Raw genomic sequence first — 17,312 nt, forward strand, 5'->3', positions numbered from 1 at the left:
ATGCGCCTAGAAGCAAAGCACAGACAAAACCCATGACTTCTAGTACAAATTTAATTCTGATTTCGTCACACTAAACTCCACAACTGGTCAACCTTGTCAGTTTAATGAAAGCACATTTTGTAACTTTATAACATATATAAAGTAATCTATTGCCTGCCCCAAATGTTAAATTTTCAAGTGTTTAGTTTCGGTATTTTGTGAGCATAAGTGAAGCAAATTTTGACAGTATTTCAAACAGCATTTAATTTATACAAACTTTGGAAAATATAGATAATACCTGTGGAATATAGTAAATTCTTCACACTTTGCATACTGGTAAAGGTTTTATCATTAGGTAATATCCTTCCACTATTCTATCAATAGACTAAGTGTCTTACTAGTTCATTGAGATGGTATTCCACTGTTTACTCTCAGCATTGCTGTATGTGTATTATTTATATACACTTAATAAAGTTTATTAGTATTTTCCTTCCACACTTATCCATCCATCCATCCATCCATCCATCCATCCATCCATCCCTGCCCAATGTTTGGCAAATTCTGGGACATAGACTCCTGTGGGGAGTCTAGTGGAAAATAATTGTTTTCCTTTATTATGTATCAAGACAGACACTTTAGTTTCAAAATTGCTTGAACAAGTGTGAAGTTAATATAGCCAATTCTGTCTATATCTGAGTTGGAGAAGTCTGCATACCATATATTTGTTATTTACCAGACAGCATTTATTCCTCCAATAATTTTTCATAGCGTAGAAAAATATGTACGTAGATAGCAACAGGCAACAACATGCAAATACTGGTTTTAAACCTAATTCTGAATGAAATCTTTTTACATTTAATTTAGTGCAGTAGAAAATATGCTTTAGAGTTTGACCATGGGATAAAAGTATTGCCCCCTATTAGTTGTGTTAACCTCTCTTGAATTTTGTCTGTAAAACAAGGATAATAACAACTACTACTCCATTGTCATAAGGAAGAAAATACATACCATACCAAGTGATGAGCTCTGTACTTATTACACAGAAGATACTCACGAAGATTATTCTAAGATCACCATCCTAAAATGTCTTAAACCCTGCCAATCTACATATAAAAATTTCATTAGACATGTTTTGATATAAGAACATTATTCATAAGTATGAAATTAAACTATTAGAATTATAAATACATGGAGTTTTAGTCTTTATTAGTACTCAGGTTTTATGAATATCCATAGATTGTTACTTATTTATTTCTGATTTTAGATCTTGTTTCAGATTCTCCTATGAAACTTTAGCTCTGCAATTGTAAGCCATATGTTCACATATTTCCTCTTTAAAATATTCCAGCATCAGCACTGTATTAGGGAACATGTAGACTCTCTGACAGTATAATGTGGGTTATTCTCATATAAAAGATATTGCAAATTAATAAAAATATATCCTCACATTGATTTAAATACACATAGGTCACACACTCACAGCAACTTTATTATTTTTCCATGAAGCAAAAATGTATAAGTACAATAGTAATCCAGAGAGATGGTACCCGTGATAAAACCAGCAAGAAGAAAACGGGAGTGGCTGTCTGCTTACACACGCCACTTGGCCTTTTTTCTTAAGATCAATTCCAAAACACCACATTTGAGTTTCTATGGGCACCTTAAACTCCTCTGAAATGTTACAGACTTTTCCCCACAGTCAATTTTTCAGTTTATCTGGAATCCTGGCCATTTGAACATCCACAAGGTGGGCCGCTGCTGACCTTCAGCAGTTTTAACCTAGTGTCCGCTGCTTCAGGTCAATTTCCTTCCAAGGTTGGTGGTACTGCTTTTCCATGTACTGGTTTTTTTTCAAAGCATGCTCAGGCCAGTTGTGTCTGCCTTTGCATTAAATTTGTCCTGAGCCATTGCTATTGGAGAAATATTTTATAATGATATTCTTCATATCATTGTCTTATTAACATTTGCTGCATGCTTGTTATACTAAGTGATGATTTCAGCTAAACCTTGTAATAATGATTACAGACAGAAGACTGTTGAACTGTTGAAATATGCATGTAGATTAATAATCTAATCTCACTGCCTGTGTATGGATAAGAAAATAACATTCATTTCTGTACTAGTATATCCAGTAAAAATAGAGTCATCTGCTAGAGTTGGAAGCAGAAATTCATTACAGCAGATGTTTTCTTAATTTGTCTTATTTCCATTAAAACATACTATTAATATTTTGTAGACTTCTAACCCCAGTTAAATTCTATGATTCCCATCTCGAGCTAGTATTGTATTTCAATTGACCTTTATAAAAATCAAAGAGGAGACTATCATCTCTCAAAACGAATGTAAAAATTCAAACTGACAAGGAATCCTTTCAGGTTAAAAGCCTTGTAATAAAAGTGTGGCTGGACATTATTTTAGGGCTCTGCTTCCCATGTAGTCATGTTTCATGCATTGGCCATGCACGGACAGTGACCAGTATAGTGCCGCATGCTGGTGCACGAACCTTGCAGAGAGAATATCATTGTAAAATATTTCAGAAACGTCTTTGTGTAATGACTATTGTACATGGAGGCTTTTGTTCATTGTGGGAAACTAAAAAGAAGTCAGCATTTCATTGGCACATGCATGAGGCTGTACAGTTTTGTATGTAAACTATGCCTTTGTGTACTCTTAGTTATTCCTGTCATTGACTTATCCAAATTTATATGCGCAGTCATGTCTTCCGATTGCTGATCTTTCTTCACTTATTTCCTTAAGTTCTGTAAATAAATGTCATAAATATCCATTGGTGTTGTCTTTTCATAATTAACCATTGCTTGCAAAGGACCATACTGGCATTTTAACTTAAAATGCCATTTTTAGTATGGTGTATACCTGCTGCAAAGGAAATAACAGTGTTAGTTTACACCTTGGAAACACATAAGCAAGTTGGTGTAAACAGGCAGAATATTGGTATAATAAACATCTGTATGCCACTGTTTATATACTTATAAATTAATGTCTCTTATTATTATTTTGAATATTTGTCTATATCCACGTGAATATACATTTAAATGTATATTTCCATGTGAGACATATCTGTTTCCTATGATTTCTCCTTTTCATGAAAATAGTTTTCTCTCTGCCACAGACTGAGAGGTATCTAACAATAATTCATAACAAGGCAGTAATGCAGAGAATGAACCAAGAAATCATTGAATCCTTTCCACATTATGAAAAAAGTATTATGTCAATGTTCTAAATTAACTTCTAAGGTTGTAAGCAGGTTGTGATTTGGCATGCTTGTTCAAAATACACTCAGCATGTATTGAGATTCTTTTAATTTTTGTGTGGATTGTTTGCATATGTGGTTATTATATGTGATTTCATTGCACTTGTATGTACTTGTAGCAAAATATGTTTCTATTATGCTTGATTTTGCTGGACATTCTTGAATGACCTAGCAACTCAAGAATCAAAAGTGTTTTGTGCTGTCTTCTGTAATATGTATACTCTCTGATGTTTTGTCATATCTTGTCAGCTTTTAATTTTATTCCTATCCAACAAGATATCTTTTATATTTGTTGGAAACAAATTTATGCAAAGACAACTTTAGTAAGCTTCGCTCAACACAATTCTTTATCATGCTGACCACTTTGCGACACTGGAAAATGTAACTAATATCAACTCTCTCTCTTGCAGTTGACCCACCTTCAGACTTGAATTTTAAAATTATAGATGAAAATACTGTTCATATGTCATGGGAAAAACCAGTTGATCCAATTGTGGGTTACAGAATAACAGTGGACCCTACTACAGGTAACTTTCAAGATGTTGGGGGATTTAAGACACAGGTGTCAAAGATATATAATCCTATCTCTTCCCATTTCATCATGAAGGAGCCACAATTTAGCATGCTTGAAGGATTTGGTTGATATAACCAGATGTTTGGTGGATTATGGAGTTCCAGCCTAGCACCCACTCTTCTATTTTTATGATGTCGGCTTTGTTAGTAGGTTTTTCTGTGCTAAGGTGCTGTTAATACAAATGGACTTTTAATTTTTTTACCTGCTCAGAACATTGCTAGTAATCTTTGATCTTATCCAATAGAATTCTTACTTTTGGCATTCTTCTTTAATTACTTCAGTATTTTCAGTGTTTTAGTATGGTGTCCATACTGAGCATTGAAATTGTTACACCTTACCCAGAATCCTGACCATTTTAGAGTCAGGACACATTATTCTAGGATGCTGAGTGACAGTGCTGTAGACAAGACTGTAGTTTGGTTGGGTGGATTCTGTAGATCCTAGGTTGAGTCCTGGGAAACCCAACCAAATCCATCCCAATCCAAACCAAAGTTGTTCTGACTGTTCGTAAGCATTTTTATCTTTTTAGTTAGTGATATTGTCCAAGTATGGAGAACCAAGGTGTGTTGATTAACTTTTAATTCCAAGATGGAGTGGGAAATTAACCATTTCCCCGGCCAAGTGTAAGATGTCTTCATTGGCTGATAGTAGAGATGGATAATGGCAAAATAACATCACCAGAGGTGTGTTTACTTATCCTTTGGGCTTTAAAAATACCAAAGTTAATCAGGGAACTTTGGAAGAAATATGATGTAAGACCTTAACCAAGGATCAATAATTTACTTTTCTCTCTTTGAATCTTCTCAGATATATTTGCAGCTAAGTAGTGCAGTTATTCCAAAGCAAAAAACAATTCAAATGGGCTCCATCCAGTTTCTAGGAATTGGAAATTACTATCTCCCAGCACTTACAAAACTTTGTTCAGGCTGTTCCTCATCCATCAGGTCCCCAATGTCTTTTTTCATTTTAAAGAGAAAGAAAAAAAAAGACCCAATGAAAACAATCAGAATTTCAAAACAAGATGATAGGAAATTAACAATGGTTATTATATTGCTATCTTCAAAGTAGTTGCTCAGATGACCAGATATAGGCATGCAAAGTTGATCACACAATATGTCTGTCTTCTGAAGCACTGGTTGGTTTTGCATGTTCCATATGCGATTCTGTAGCATTTCTCAGGATTCTGTTACACATGCTACCTTTCCTAATGTCTCAGTGAAAATTTAATGTAATTGAAAATACTAGCAGGCAGTTAGCCCCTAGGAGCTAGAGTATTTTTGGATTGACTTGAAAATTAGCAGAATCTGGATGGAACTACATTGTCACTATATAATAAACATATAATGTACCTTGAAATGTTTGATACTGAATGAAGTCAATTCAAAGGGGCATGGTTACCTATTGAGATATATGCTCATTTAAGCATGAAAGATACATTATTTCCATGTAAGTTGTTATTCACTAAGGGCCAGTTCAAACCTATGAGGTTTGTTCTCCTTGATTTTAATTCTATCCATTCTTTTCATTCTCCAGAGTGCAATGGGAAATTATTCTCTGTTTTACTTCATTCATAAAAATTCATAAAATTTTGTTATGTACATTCATCTTCAAAAGCAATGAGGTGTTTTTGGTTTGATATTCTTTTAATCTAGGAGAAATGTGAGCCTTAAGAAAACATTGAATATTATTATAACAAGTAAAGGCAAGGCCAGTACACTTATTGAATTTCTAAAATTCAAGGTCCTGCTTTTAAAAAATAATGTTTGGATGATATGAAAAAAGTATGTGCTGAATCTTTCAGATTTTTGAATACATCTGAAAGTTATAGTATCTTGGCTAGTGTTATACTTAAAAATGACTTGTTGTATTCATATTTCTCTTTTCTACATTTCTAGATGGTCCCACCAAAGAATTTACCTTGGCAGCTAGTACCACTGAAACATTATTATCTGACCTTATACCTGAAATAGAATATGTGGTGACAATAACTTCATATGATGAAGTAGAAGAAAGTGTACCAGTTATAGGCCAACTAACAAGTAAGCATATAAATATAGTCAAGTGTTTTCAGATTTTTCTTTTGCAGAAGATTTTTTTCCAATTCCACATTGAATTTCCTATTCTATAGCCAATTTATAAGAGCATTAGTAATTCTTCTGTGACCCTAGTTATTAGTGGATATAAATAATTCATTCCACATCTCTGGAAGCAGTAGAAATTGTCTGAATGAAAATTACTGAAAATGTTAAACTTTGCTGGGCAATAATGTTAAAGTCTTTTAGAAATATCTGTAAATTTTCACTAACAACAGTAAATTTGCAAGGGAATGCTACTTGGCAGTCTGATCAGTCAGCCACAACCATTTGAAAGACAGTGGGCAAAAACAATACATTTATTTTCTTATTATGAATTACTTGTTTGGTTTCATTTCCCATTGTAACAACGAGGTTTTCATTCAGTTCAAACAGGTGGTCCATCAAAGCCAGAGAAGAAACCTGGAAAAAAAGAGATACAAAGTGAGTGTTTCCCTGTACTTTGGCTTGAATTTGTTTGTAGTAGTTAGTAACATGTAGGAATGTTTCAATTATATACAAAGATCAATCTTATTCTTTTGTTACTTTCTATAAGGTTTATCTAGATGGAGCACAGACAGTATGAGAAATGTATAATTAGATAGCTATGAAAGTTAAGTTCTGATTTTCTAGCAAATTTTTCATTCTAAAATAAACTGGTAGAAACAGGTGGCATTTAGTGATGTGTGGGAAACAAAAGGTAGAGAAACACACACTATTGATGGCGAGGCAACTCAACTAGCAAGAAGGTGAATTTCTAAGGCTGAAGGGGGTGTTGTGCTCATCTCTGGGGTATTTACATTGTCTGAGTCAATGGCGGCTTTTTCAACCTCTCTAGAGTTTCTCTAAGACAACACTGATAAATTGGTGCAATTGGTGTAATTAGATGAAAGCAATTTTATTTAGGGTAGATTTCATGGTTATGAGCTTCTTTTTGTCTCACATGGCTTTGTCTGACTTACTAGGATGAACTCTTAAGGAGTTTCCTTGACCTTCTGATTTTCCCACTTTGTGATAGTTGGATTTACATCCCAGAATGACAATAGAAAGACTATAAACACAAACCTCTTTATCCAGATCTCTGTTTGTCATTCTTTCAGATGTCTAATATGTAACCTGAAATGAGGTTTACAATATGAAGTTACAACTCCAATACTTTCCCCGAGGCATCAGTGTTTATCCTAAATCAAAGCGCTATGCCAAATATAGACTTTTTGATAGACTTACATTGGTCTATTAAACACTGTGCAAAAATTATTTAAGCATGCAACTTGCATCTGGCTTTCAAAACTTTCCAGGACTCTCTCTTTCTCTTCCCAGTCCACCTACCTAAAAGGATAAAAACATCTTCAGAAAATCCACTTAGCATTGCCTTACAAATACAGATTTCTGGGGCTGGAGGTATAGCTTAACAGCACAGCACCAGCCTGGCAAGCACAAGGTTCTGAGTTCGATTCCCAGTACCAAAAAAAAAAAAAAAAAAAGGAAACAAAAGAAAGTCAGAAATACAAATTTCTGTGGACATCAACCTGCATATACACCATTCAGAGGAGGAAGGAAAATGTATTTGGTTATAAAAGCTGATCACTGCCTTGAAGCACTTTAAGGGTACCATATGGAGTCTTAATTTTTGGATAAAATGATTATTTTCTCTTTCGTAGTACAGTAGGTTTTAGTTGTCAAACTTGAGTAGGTTGACAATTAGGATAAGATATTTTGGTTACTTTGCATTAATTTATGCTTGGACTCCATTAACTGTCTAGAATCTAACCCTACTGCGAACTTTAGACAAGTATATTGAAAAAATATAATAGAATACTACAAAATGTTCTTTTCTTCAACTCAGTTGCAGTTAATGGAACAGCACAGTAATTGTTTTGTATTTATTTATTGACAAATACCAAAGAATTAAAACACATATTTCTTTTGTATGTCTCCCAGATAGTTTACATAATTTTTACTTAGAGAGAACAGTGAGAATATAGTTTATGAACTAAATAGGCTGAAAGCCTATCTTGAATCCTTGAATTGTATTTTTCTTAAGCATGTCATATCTCCAATTATTGCTTGTTGTCTAATATCTTGTATAGTGATATGAAGACAGCTAGTTCCAAAGTGCATCTTGGTGAGGACCCTGAATGTGCTAATAAAATTTTATGTTCTTTTATGTGTGTGGACCAGGAACTATGGCTAAGCATACTCTATGAATGGAATATTAAAGGACAACATTTTTGCAGTGTTAGCTAATATTTCTTAAGGATGGACTGATTTAATGATGCAGTATTTTAAAAAGATGTCAAATATATTTCAGAATGCTCTGTCAGTGCCTGGACTGACCTAGTTTTCCTTGTGGATGGCTCATGGAGTGTGGGAAGAAACAATTTTAAGTACATTTTAGACTTTATTGCTGCTCTTGTGTCTGCTTTTGACATTGGGGAGGAGAAGACAAGAGTTGGAGTTGTTCAGTACAGCTCTGATACCAGGACCGAATTTAACTTAAATCAGTACTACCAAAGGGATGAGCTTCTTGCTGCAATTAAAAAAATCCCATACAAAGGTGGCAATACAATGACAGGTACGTTTTACTGATTTCATTACTCTTTGTGATAAATGGAATATCTGTCTTGGAAAGAAATTAAGCATTGCTCAATTGCCCTGTATTTAATATCTTTGAAATTGATCCTGTAGTTTTTGACTTTGGCAAAACTGAGAAGCATAAGGCAAATGAATGTGTTCCTTTGCCCTTTAGGGGATGCTATCGATTATTTAGTGAAAAACACTTTCATGGAATCTGCTGGAGCAAGAGTTGGCTTTCCTAAAGTGGCAATTATCATTACGGACGGCAAATCCCAGGATGAAGTGGAAATTCCAGCCCGAGAGCTTCGTGATATTGGAGTTGAAGTTTTCTCTCTGGGTAAGTTAGGTTCCTTAATTATTTTATTTGAGAACTATTTTGATACCCATACTACTTAGGAAGAGGAAAAACTGATTTCTCAAACAAGGATGCTCTTGGAAGTGTTTACTATGTTTTATGGTATAGTATCAAGCCAAATTGTCTCTGAGTAAAAATTCTGCTTATCTATTTCCTCCACATAAATTCCCTTAACATATGCATCAAGCAAGGTGATATTCACATTCTTTGCCAGCTCTCTACTTTTTGAAGAATCTTGGGCCAGTGATTCTAATAAGACCCTTCTTGTATTATCATTAAATGTTTTTTATGTGTTTCCTATATTATGTAATGCCTGAAGAATTCTGAAGTTTCCAGTTCACTCAGGATTCTGCAGAAGAAAGTATTCTCATTACTTTGGCAGAGACAAATGACGACATGGTTGGAGTAGGAGCTCACTCTGTTTACCAAACACCCATTGCTTCTTTGGCTGGCCACTTTATGTGATATTATAAAATGCCCTCTCCTTCTGAACAGTTATGCATTTATTATGAAATAAAGCAGTTCTAGCTCATGACTTCAGAAGGGTTTGAAGATGTATTCAGCTGTAAAAGATTGCAAAAACAAAGAACTTCTTCAGGTTCATACCTTTCCCATTTCAATAGATCATTGGCCTTTTTTTTTTAAAGGTATTAAAGCTGCAGATGCAAAAGAACTGAAACAAATTGCATCCACACCTTCTCTGAACCATGTTTTCAATGTGGCCAATTTTGACGGAATTGTGGACATTCAGAATGAGATCATCTCACAAGTGTGCACAGGTGTTGATGAACAGCTCGGTGAACTGGTTAGTGGAGAAGAAGGTGAGTGTACTGTTTGTTGAGTGTTTCTCACGTACTAGCATTTGATAGCATATATAGCTTTACAGGCATCCTGGAAGTAGACACATCTACTTACCTGTATGCTCCAGTGACTATCCAACTTTACACTCCATTAATCTTTCAGAACTTAGTTTGGTAATACCATTCCTATTAACCTCCCATCGTGGAAGGTACAATAAATAGTTCTATCATTGTAAATTTCTTAAAAATTGGGGGAAACAAGTTTTGATTTGCTCTTTTTATAAAGAGCCTGTTGTGCATATTTTCTATCCATATTCAGGCTCTACTGCTACTTTCTTTAATTATGTTATCCTTTCTTTTAAACATTGGTAGGCTGGAGAGACATTTATTTTAGCATTGTATGACTTAATAACAATCTTGTTTCTATTAGTTGGGTATAACAAGGGTATTCTATTATCATACTCTGCTTAAAACCTTTTAAAAATATTTCAAAGATCAATGTGATACTCTCACATCTGGAACATTTTCCCAATTCTATCAGTTATTACTTCTAAATACATGAAAGAAAGAAGAGGCGTTTGAAAAAGCCGTTTCATAAGCACCATTTTGAACATTAAAAGTCACAATTTTATATTTTTGCATGATTGTTCTCTAGTCTGAGAATTGACAAATGATTAAAGATAATTTCTAACTAGTTGCTTCTTCAATCATACCAAGCAATGAATCTCCAAACCCCAACACTTTGGGCTCTAATTCTGAACTCTTCGCAACTTCTTCTCATTGCTTCATGGACTTTGCATCTTGATTTGTTTTGTTCTGTACTATAAAATTGGTCTTTCCCCCCTTCCAATTTCTTCTCTTTGTTCAACCTTTAAACATACGAATTCCTTGCTGAGGTCCAGTTGCATGCAGGCCAGATAGGCTGAACTTGGTTCTGCGCTTTCTCAACCTCCTGCAAGGCAGTGAGTGGTGTCACCATGGTTCATGCCTGTCTCCTGGGCCTTCTCCTGGTTGCAGCCTGAGCCTCCTGTTCCCTGCGCTTTCTCTGCATCACTCAGGAGTTTCAGCCAAACACTCCGCTGCCACATCTGTTGCTTCTGTGACTTCTCATTTAAATGTCATTTCATGTACCACATCTGAGTGCCTTTTATGAAGCTGATGCATCAACTTGTACCTGTTCTTGTATGACTTCTTACATACTATATTTTCAGGAAGTTGATTCCACTTCTGGATCTAGAATTTTGAAGACTTTTCTGAAATATCTTCAAGTAGTTTGTCTTTTATTTTATTTTTCACCTCTGATAGTACTTTTGAACATAATTGAACTGTTTTTCTTACTTTTTTTTTTTTTTTTTTTTTGGTTTTTCTCCGGTACCGGGAACCGAACTCACGACCTTGCGCTTGCCAGGCAGGCGCTTTTGCCGCTGAGCTAAATCCCTAGCCCCCCGCTTCTTACTCTTAATTAAGTAGAATTAGAGTTATTTAACATCGTTAAAAAATCTTATGATGTCCTAACTGTTAAATGCGCATTCTTTCTTGGTGTTTAAAATATCTTTTAAAGATAACAATTTTTCTTTTATGACGCAAAAGAGGAAAACTTTCTAAATAATTGAGCAAATCACTGATTTTACAAATACTTATCAAGTACCTACTTTGGAATGCTTGCATTTATTTATTTATTTACTTGTTTTCCTTGTGTTACTGAGGATTAAACCCACGGCCTTAGTGCATGTTAGGCAAGTGCTCATTCACTGAGTTACACAGCCGGCCGCTGTTGTTCATACTGTGAGATGTGAAAATAAAGGTAACGGATGAAATGCCAAAACCAAAATGGAAATCTTGATTCCAGAGAAGGATTACATAGCAGATGTCTTAGCGCTAATTTCTTCCTAAGGCTTTCTTTGTCTTTAAACTTTTCAGCCACCTGACTGAAAACCAGGCACTTGTTATTTTTGCTTTGTTAGGTACAGGTGGAATTAGGGGATAGAGGGTGTCAGAAAAGTCTGCTTGATGTATTCGTCATTAATTTAAAGATGGAGAATTGAAGGTCCAGCCCTTCAAACATCGATAACTTAATCAACAGAGCTGAACCTAGCTGCTATTAACTACTGTCTGCTTGTTACTTTTTAGTTATTGAGCCTCCTTCAAATTTGGTTGCTACTGAGGTCTCATCAAAATACATTAAACTGAGGTGGGATCCATCACCCAGCCCAGTGACTGGCTACAAAGTCCTCCTCACCCCAATGGCCACGGGCGGCCGGCATCATGCTTTGAGTGTGGGACCGCAGACAACCATGCTCAATGTCCGTGACCTGTCCGCAGACATGGAATACCAAATCAGTGTGTCTGCCATGAAGGGACTGACATCTAGCGAATCCATTTCAATCATGGAAAAGACTCAGCCCATGAAAGTTCAAGTGGGTAAGTTAAAGGCACACTCTTGAGTTTGGGATATGTGTGGGTCTTTTTGGACAGTATGCCCTTCTGGCTCAGACTTTGTTTTAAACAAAATATCTGCAACAGTTTTCTTCAAGGGAAGCATGCTTGGGATGAAAGGGTGGAGAGCAAAGGGGCAGAGAGGGCTGCAGGGCTGATTGAAGCATAGGATATGCATGTGTGGGAATGAATTTGGGCAATTAACATGAGTTAACATTTATCATAAAAAGAGGGAAGCATGCTAAGAAAGGCAGATAGCTCTCTTTTTTTATTTATTCCTATGTTTTGAAGCTTACCAGGCTTTCTTTGTCTTTACAGAATGCTCACGTGGTGTGGATATAAAAGCTGATATTGTGTTTTTGGTTGATGGTTCCTATAGCATTGGGATTGCAAACTTCGTTAAAGTTCGAGCCTTTTTGGAAGTTCTCGCAAAAAGTTTTGAGATTTCACCAAATAGAGTACAGATAAGCCTTGTCCAGTATAGCAGGGATCCTCATACTGAGTTCACTTTGAAAGAATTTACCAAAGTCGAAGATATAATTAAAGCAATAAACACCTTCCCCTACAGAGGAGGATCTACAAACACTGGCAAAGCAATGACTTATGTCAGAGAGAAGATATTTGTGCCTAACAAAGGTTCGAGGAGCAATGTACCAAAGGTCATGATTCTCATCACGGACGGGAAATCATCAGATGCTTTCAGAGATCCTGCCATAAAACTGAGGAATTCAGATGTTGAAATCTTTGCAGTCGGTGTGAAGGATGCAGTTCGCTCAGAGCTGGAAGCTATTGCCTCTCCTCCCGCTGAGACCCATGTGTTCACGGTGGAAGACTTTGATGCTTTTCAGAGGATATCTTTTGAACTCACACAGTCTATCTGTCTTAGAATTGAGCAAGAATTGGCAGCTATAAAGAAAAAAGGTTGGTATAGTTTTTAAAAAGTAATTTCTTCATGAACAAAGCCTTTTGATTAGAACCTTGTGGGGTAATACACTTCTTCAATGCCTATGTTATTGGAAATTATTGAACTCAATGTATTTACTTCTGAGCTATGTCTCTGTCCTGGGTATGGGTTATTTCTTTGAAAACCTGCTTACCCATAACAGTCATCAGATGATTTTGTTCCTAGATCCTCAAGTAGGTCTGGAATCCAGCTTTATCACACCTATTTGGCATAATCAGTAAGCACTTATTAAGTATAACTGTGTGCTGGAGATTCAGCTACATCCTTTGGGCCGAAGGCTCCTTAGATCTTAGATCTTTGAATCCTTTTATGCATTTCTTTTTCTGGATTACCTCTGGGCACCATTCCACACATCTGGAGCTTCTTATCTTCTTCTTCATTTGTCTTCATTCTCTCTTTCAATATTGTTGAAAGTAGCACCCTTTTCAGCAAGCCTTCCTTAAGAGTTCTAGCAGTACAATACACACTATCATTTCCACTCACGTGATGTTCTTACTTACTGCTTTCTTTGTTAGTAATTTTCTGCTGTCATATCTCTGTAGTTTGATGGTATGTCTCCTGAGGAGAAGCGCATTGTCTCTTCTTGTGATTTGGTTTGTGAAAGACTTAGTTTGAGAAATACACTTCTGCTAAGAAAAATTTCTTAGTTGTATTCTGAGATATCTGTCTACTTAGCAACAAAGGTTAGTATCCAAGTACCGGGGATGAAAGGCAAACTGTGATGCTCCCTTTTATTTAAATATTTATACCCTTGGGAAGGTCCAGTCTACCACTGCTTTGTCTTAAAAAATTCAAAAATTACATTCAATTTCACATAGACGTCTATAACAGCATCAGAACATTCAAGACAGACAATTAGGAGCTCTTTGCAAGACCGTGAGGGGGTGACTGTCTCCAAAAGGTCATGTGTGGAGAAGTCACTCAGTACGTTGGTTTCAATGACTGTTCTCCCAAGTGAATATATGTCATTTCAGATACCTGTAGTCATTGGCCATTTTGTTTTACAGATTTAAAAATTATAAACTGTGTCTCTTTTTCAATAGCTTATGTGCCTCCAAAGAACCTTAGTTTTTCTGAGGTGACTTCAAATAGCTTCAAAGCCAACTGGGATTCTGCAGGGGAAAATGTGCTTTCCTATCACATCACATACAAAGAGGCCACTGGGGATGACAGGATCACCGTGGTGGAGCCAGCCTTGAGCACCAGCGTTGTACTCAGCAACCTGAAGCCAGAGACCCTGTACGTGGTGAACGTGACTGCAGAGTATGAGGATGGCTTCAGCGTTCCTGCAGCTGGAGAAGAGACGACCCAAGAAGGTGGGATGGGGTTCCTACCAAGGGTTTCAGAAACTAGCCGTGTACTGTAGAGCAAAGTTCCAGTTTGTCGTACCACCTGCTTTATAGTCCAGAATTGTGAATGCCTTTGTAGTATTCAGCATCTATAAAACACATTTACTCATAAGTCTTTTTTTTTTTTTTTAAAGAAAAAGGCTTTTAAATAAAACCCCTAGATTTATTTGGATGTTTGAATTTCAGAGACATTGAGAATTACTGATAATTAGGGAATTCACCTTTGAAATACTGCTCATCCATGTTTTTCTGTCCTGTGTTCCAGTAATAGCACATTTTAAATGTTCCAGTTGCCTTTGCTAAAAGATACATATATCTATCTGTATCTGTATCTGTATCTATATCTATCTATATCTATAATCTACACCTATCTCTTTCTATATCTGCCATATATATATCTGCTATATATATACACACAATCTGCTGTATATATATACATGTCTGCCATATATAACCATATATTAATTTCCTTTTTAAAACTGCAGTAAAACATATATAACATAAATTATATTACTTTCATCACTTCAAGTGTACATTTCAGTAGCATTAAGTATATTTATTTGTCACACTACCATCACCACCATCTGTCTTTAGAGTGTGCAAGGCTGAAATTCTATAGCTATTAAATCATAATCCCTCATTTCCTGGTACTCCTGCTCCTGGAGACCACCGTCCCACTCTCTGCCGCTATGAACTTGATTGCTCTAAGTGCCTCCTAGGGAGGGATTCATATAGTATTTGACCATTTGGGTCTGGCTTACTTCACTTGGTATAATGTCTTCAGGACTGACCCATGTTGCTGTTTGTATCAGAATTTCTTTCCTTTTAAAGGCTGGATGTTATTCTGTTGTATATATGGACCCCATCTTATTTAATCATGCAGTGGTAGGTATTTGAGTTGCTCCCTTCTTTAAGCTGTTGTGACTGGTGTTGCTATGAACACAGTGTGCTAATTTGACCAATGTTTTAAGATCTATTTGTACAGATACATCCTTCGTACTGGGTAGAGTGGAATACATTTTGATATGATTCATTACATTTGACATTTAAAGGACATCAGTTTAACCTGATTAGGGGAAAATTAATACAAAGCAATTACTCTTAGCATAGAAACTATCACTGAAGGGGCTGGGGATTTAGCTCAGCGGCAAAAGCGCCTGCCTGGCAAGTGCAAGGTCGTGAGTTCGGTTCCCGGTACTGGAGAAAAACCAAAAAAAAAAAGAAACTATCACTGAAGATGTAGATTGTTCTTTCTGTTATGACTGGAAATAGGAGACCGAGAGAGAGCCCAAAAAAGCAGAGGGAAGAATCTAAGACTGTTACTAAGCAGTATTTGCTGGCAAGGTTGGCATACATAGACAAACTTTATTGAAAAAAGCTAGAGAATCTGTTTTCCTCTGAAACAATTTTTGAGTAAGATTGTTATCTTTTCTTTGGGCATGGTTAGGTGCAGTTCGGACTGAGGGTTGAGAAATAAACAAAATGACCTAAGGCGTTCTCTTATGACTTTTGTGTTTCTGTAGCCTAGAGGTTCTTCTATAATATGGTTTTCTGTTGATTTCCTCTAAAGCCCTCTGTTGCTTGATGGGCCTGGCCCTTTTCCCTCAGCATTTCTGGATGGGACAGGAAGTTTATCCAAGAACAAACCTGAGTACAAAGGTTTTTTGAAACCAAATGTTTAATACCCTGCCCAGCTGTTGAATTCTATACCCCTGTTTACTTCTAATGCCTTCCTGTAAAAATAGAGAAAGGTATGATGTCGATGAGTGTTTCATATCCTCCCTGGACTACTAATCCTCCTGGGGACTATGACACCAGCAGTGTTAGCTCTGAAAATGAGGGAATGCCAGTGCTGGGTTCCTGTAAGAGGCTGAGGCAGAGATGACCTAGGCTGGAAAATTGAGAATTACCTCTATGGGGGCTGGGGATTTAGCTCAGTGGCACAGGGCCTGCCTGGCAAGTGCAAGGTCATTAGTTCAATTCCTGGTACTGGAAAAAAACCAAAAAAAAAAAAAAAAAAAAAGAATTACCTCCATGTTCAGCCATGTTAGCGCACCAGAACTTGGGATGAAACACTTCCCACTCTCAACTCTTGAACAGCTGTGCTGTCTGTGACAAGTTTTATTTTTGTGCTTAATAGGCTGAGCAAGTTTATCTTGTTTACAAATGCATTGATACTGCTTTTGGCCAAGAAGCATTTCATTTTTTGGTTATTTACAGGATCCCCTTTTTTCCCATAAAGGTTCTTATGAAAACAAACTGTAGAAATAAACATTAAGCACTCCCCCCTTTACACTCCAATGTAAAGGATTTTTGAGTAGTGGCTGCTCTAGTCACATGTATACTATAGTTTGGACCATTGAGTTACTACAGTAACATTTGGTAATGCCTTTCCTAGTCTACTATTTGCAGTGAAACTTGTGATTTATATGTTCTTTGGTCAATAAGGAAGTTTCTGATTCAAAACTTTCCTTAACTACCAATGTTGGAACTCCTGCTATGTCTTACATGTTATATGTAAGAATCGAACTCATGACCTTGTGCTTGCCAGGCAGGCGCTGTGCTGCTGAGCTAAATCCCCAGCCCCTTACATGTTATATTAAATGCTTTTAATTACCAATGTTGTAGCTCCTGCTATGTGTTACATGCTATATTCAATGTTTTCCATGGATTTTCTCATTCAACCACTGCAATAATTCAATAAGTAGTCAAGTTTTACTGCTGGATAATCTGATGCCCCAAATTACCTATCTGTTAAGCTTCAGAGCCAGGGTTCTGACCCATAGGTCTATCTGCCTCATTTGTTCTAATTTAATCTTTTTCCTTGCCATACAAAATGAATCAAGGTGTAAGCTATCCTTTTCTCTTTTCCTCTTCTCTTCTCTTCTCTTCTCTTCTCTTCTCTTCTCTTCTCTTCTCTTCTCTTCTCTTCTCT

General features: G+C 36.3%; 1 protein-coding gene across 3 annotated transcripts in view; it reads left to right on the forward strand.

Annotated features, from left to right (window-relative positions):
• Col12a1 (collagen, type XII, alpha 1) overlaps positions 1-17,312 on the forward strand; it is a 111,899-nt gene that overhangs the window by 6,043 nt on the left and 88,544 nt on the right. For 2 of the 3 annotated variants that reach the window (XM_005404484.2, XM_013504416.1), the window contains exons 3-11: positions 3,661-3,777; positions 5,720-5,863; positions 6,284-6,340; positions 8,208-8,471; positions 8,646-8,810; positions 9,476-9,649; positions 11,759-12,049; positions 12,383-12,985; positions 14,072-14,344. The exons of the other annotated variant lie outside the window; for it this stretch is intronic. In XM_005404484.2, coding sequence (XP_005404541.1) covers positions 3,661-3,777; positions 5,720-5,863; positions 6,284-6,340; positions 8,208-8,471; positions 8,646-8,810; positions 9,476-9,649; positions 11,759-12,049; positions 12,383-12,985; positions 14,072-14,344 — 2,088 coding nt within the window. The remainder of the gene's footprint in view (positions 1-3,660; positions 3,778-5,719; positions 5,864-6,283; positions 6,341-8,207; positions 8,472-8,645; positions 8,811-9,475; positions 9,650-11,758; positions 12,050-12,382; positions 12,986-14,071; positions 14,345-17,312) is intronic. 3 annotated transcript variants of the gene reach the window in all.

Source organism: Chinchilla lanigera, unplaced genomic scaffold (genome assembly GCF_000276665.1).
Source record: "Chinchilla lanigera isolate Chin_1 unplaced genomic scaffold, ChiLan1.0 scaffold00087, whole genome shotgun sequence".
Taxonomy (NCBI): domain Eukaryota; kingdom Metazoa; phylum Chordata; class Mammalia; order Rodentia; family Chinchillidae; genus Chinchilla; species Chinchilla lanigera.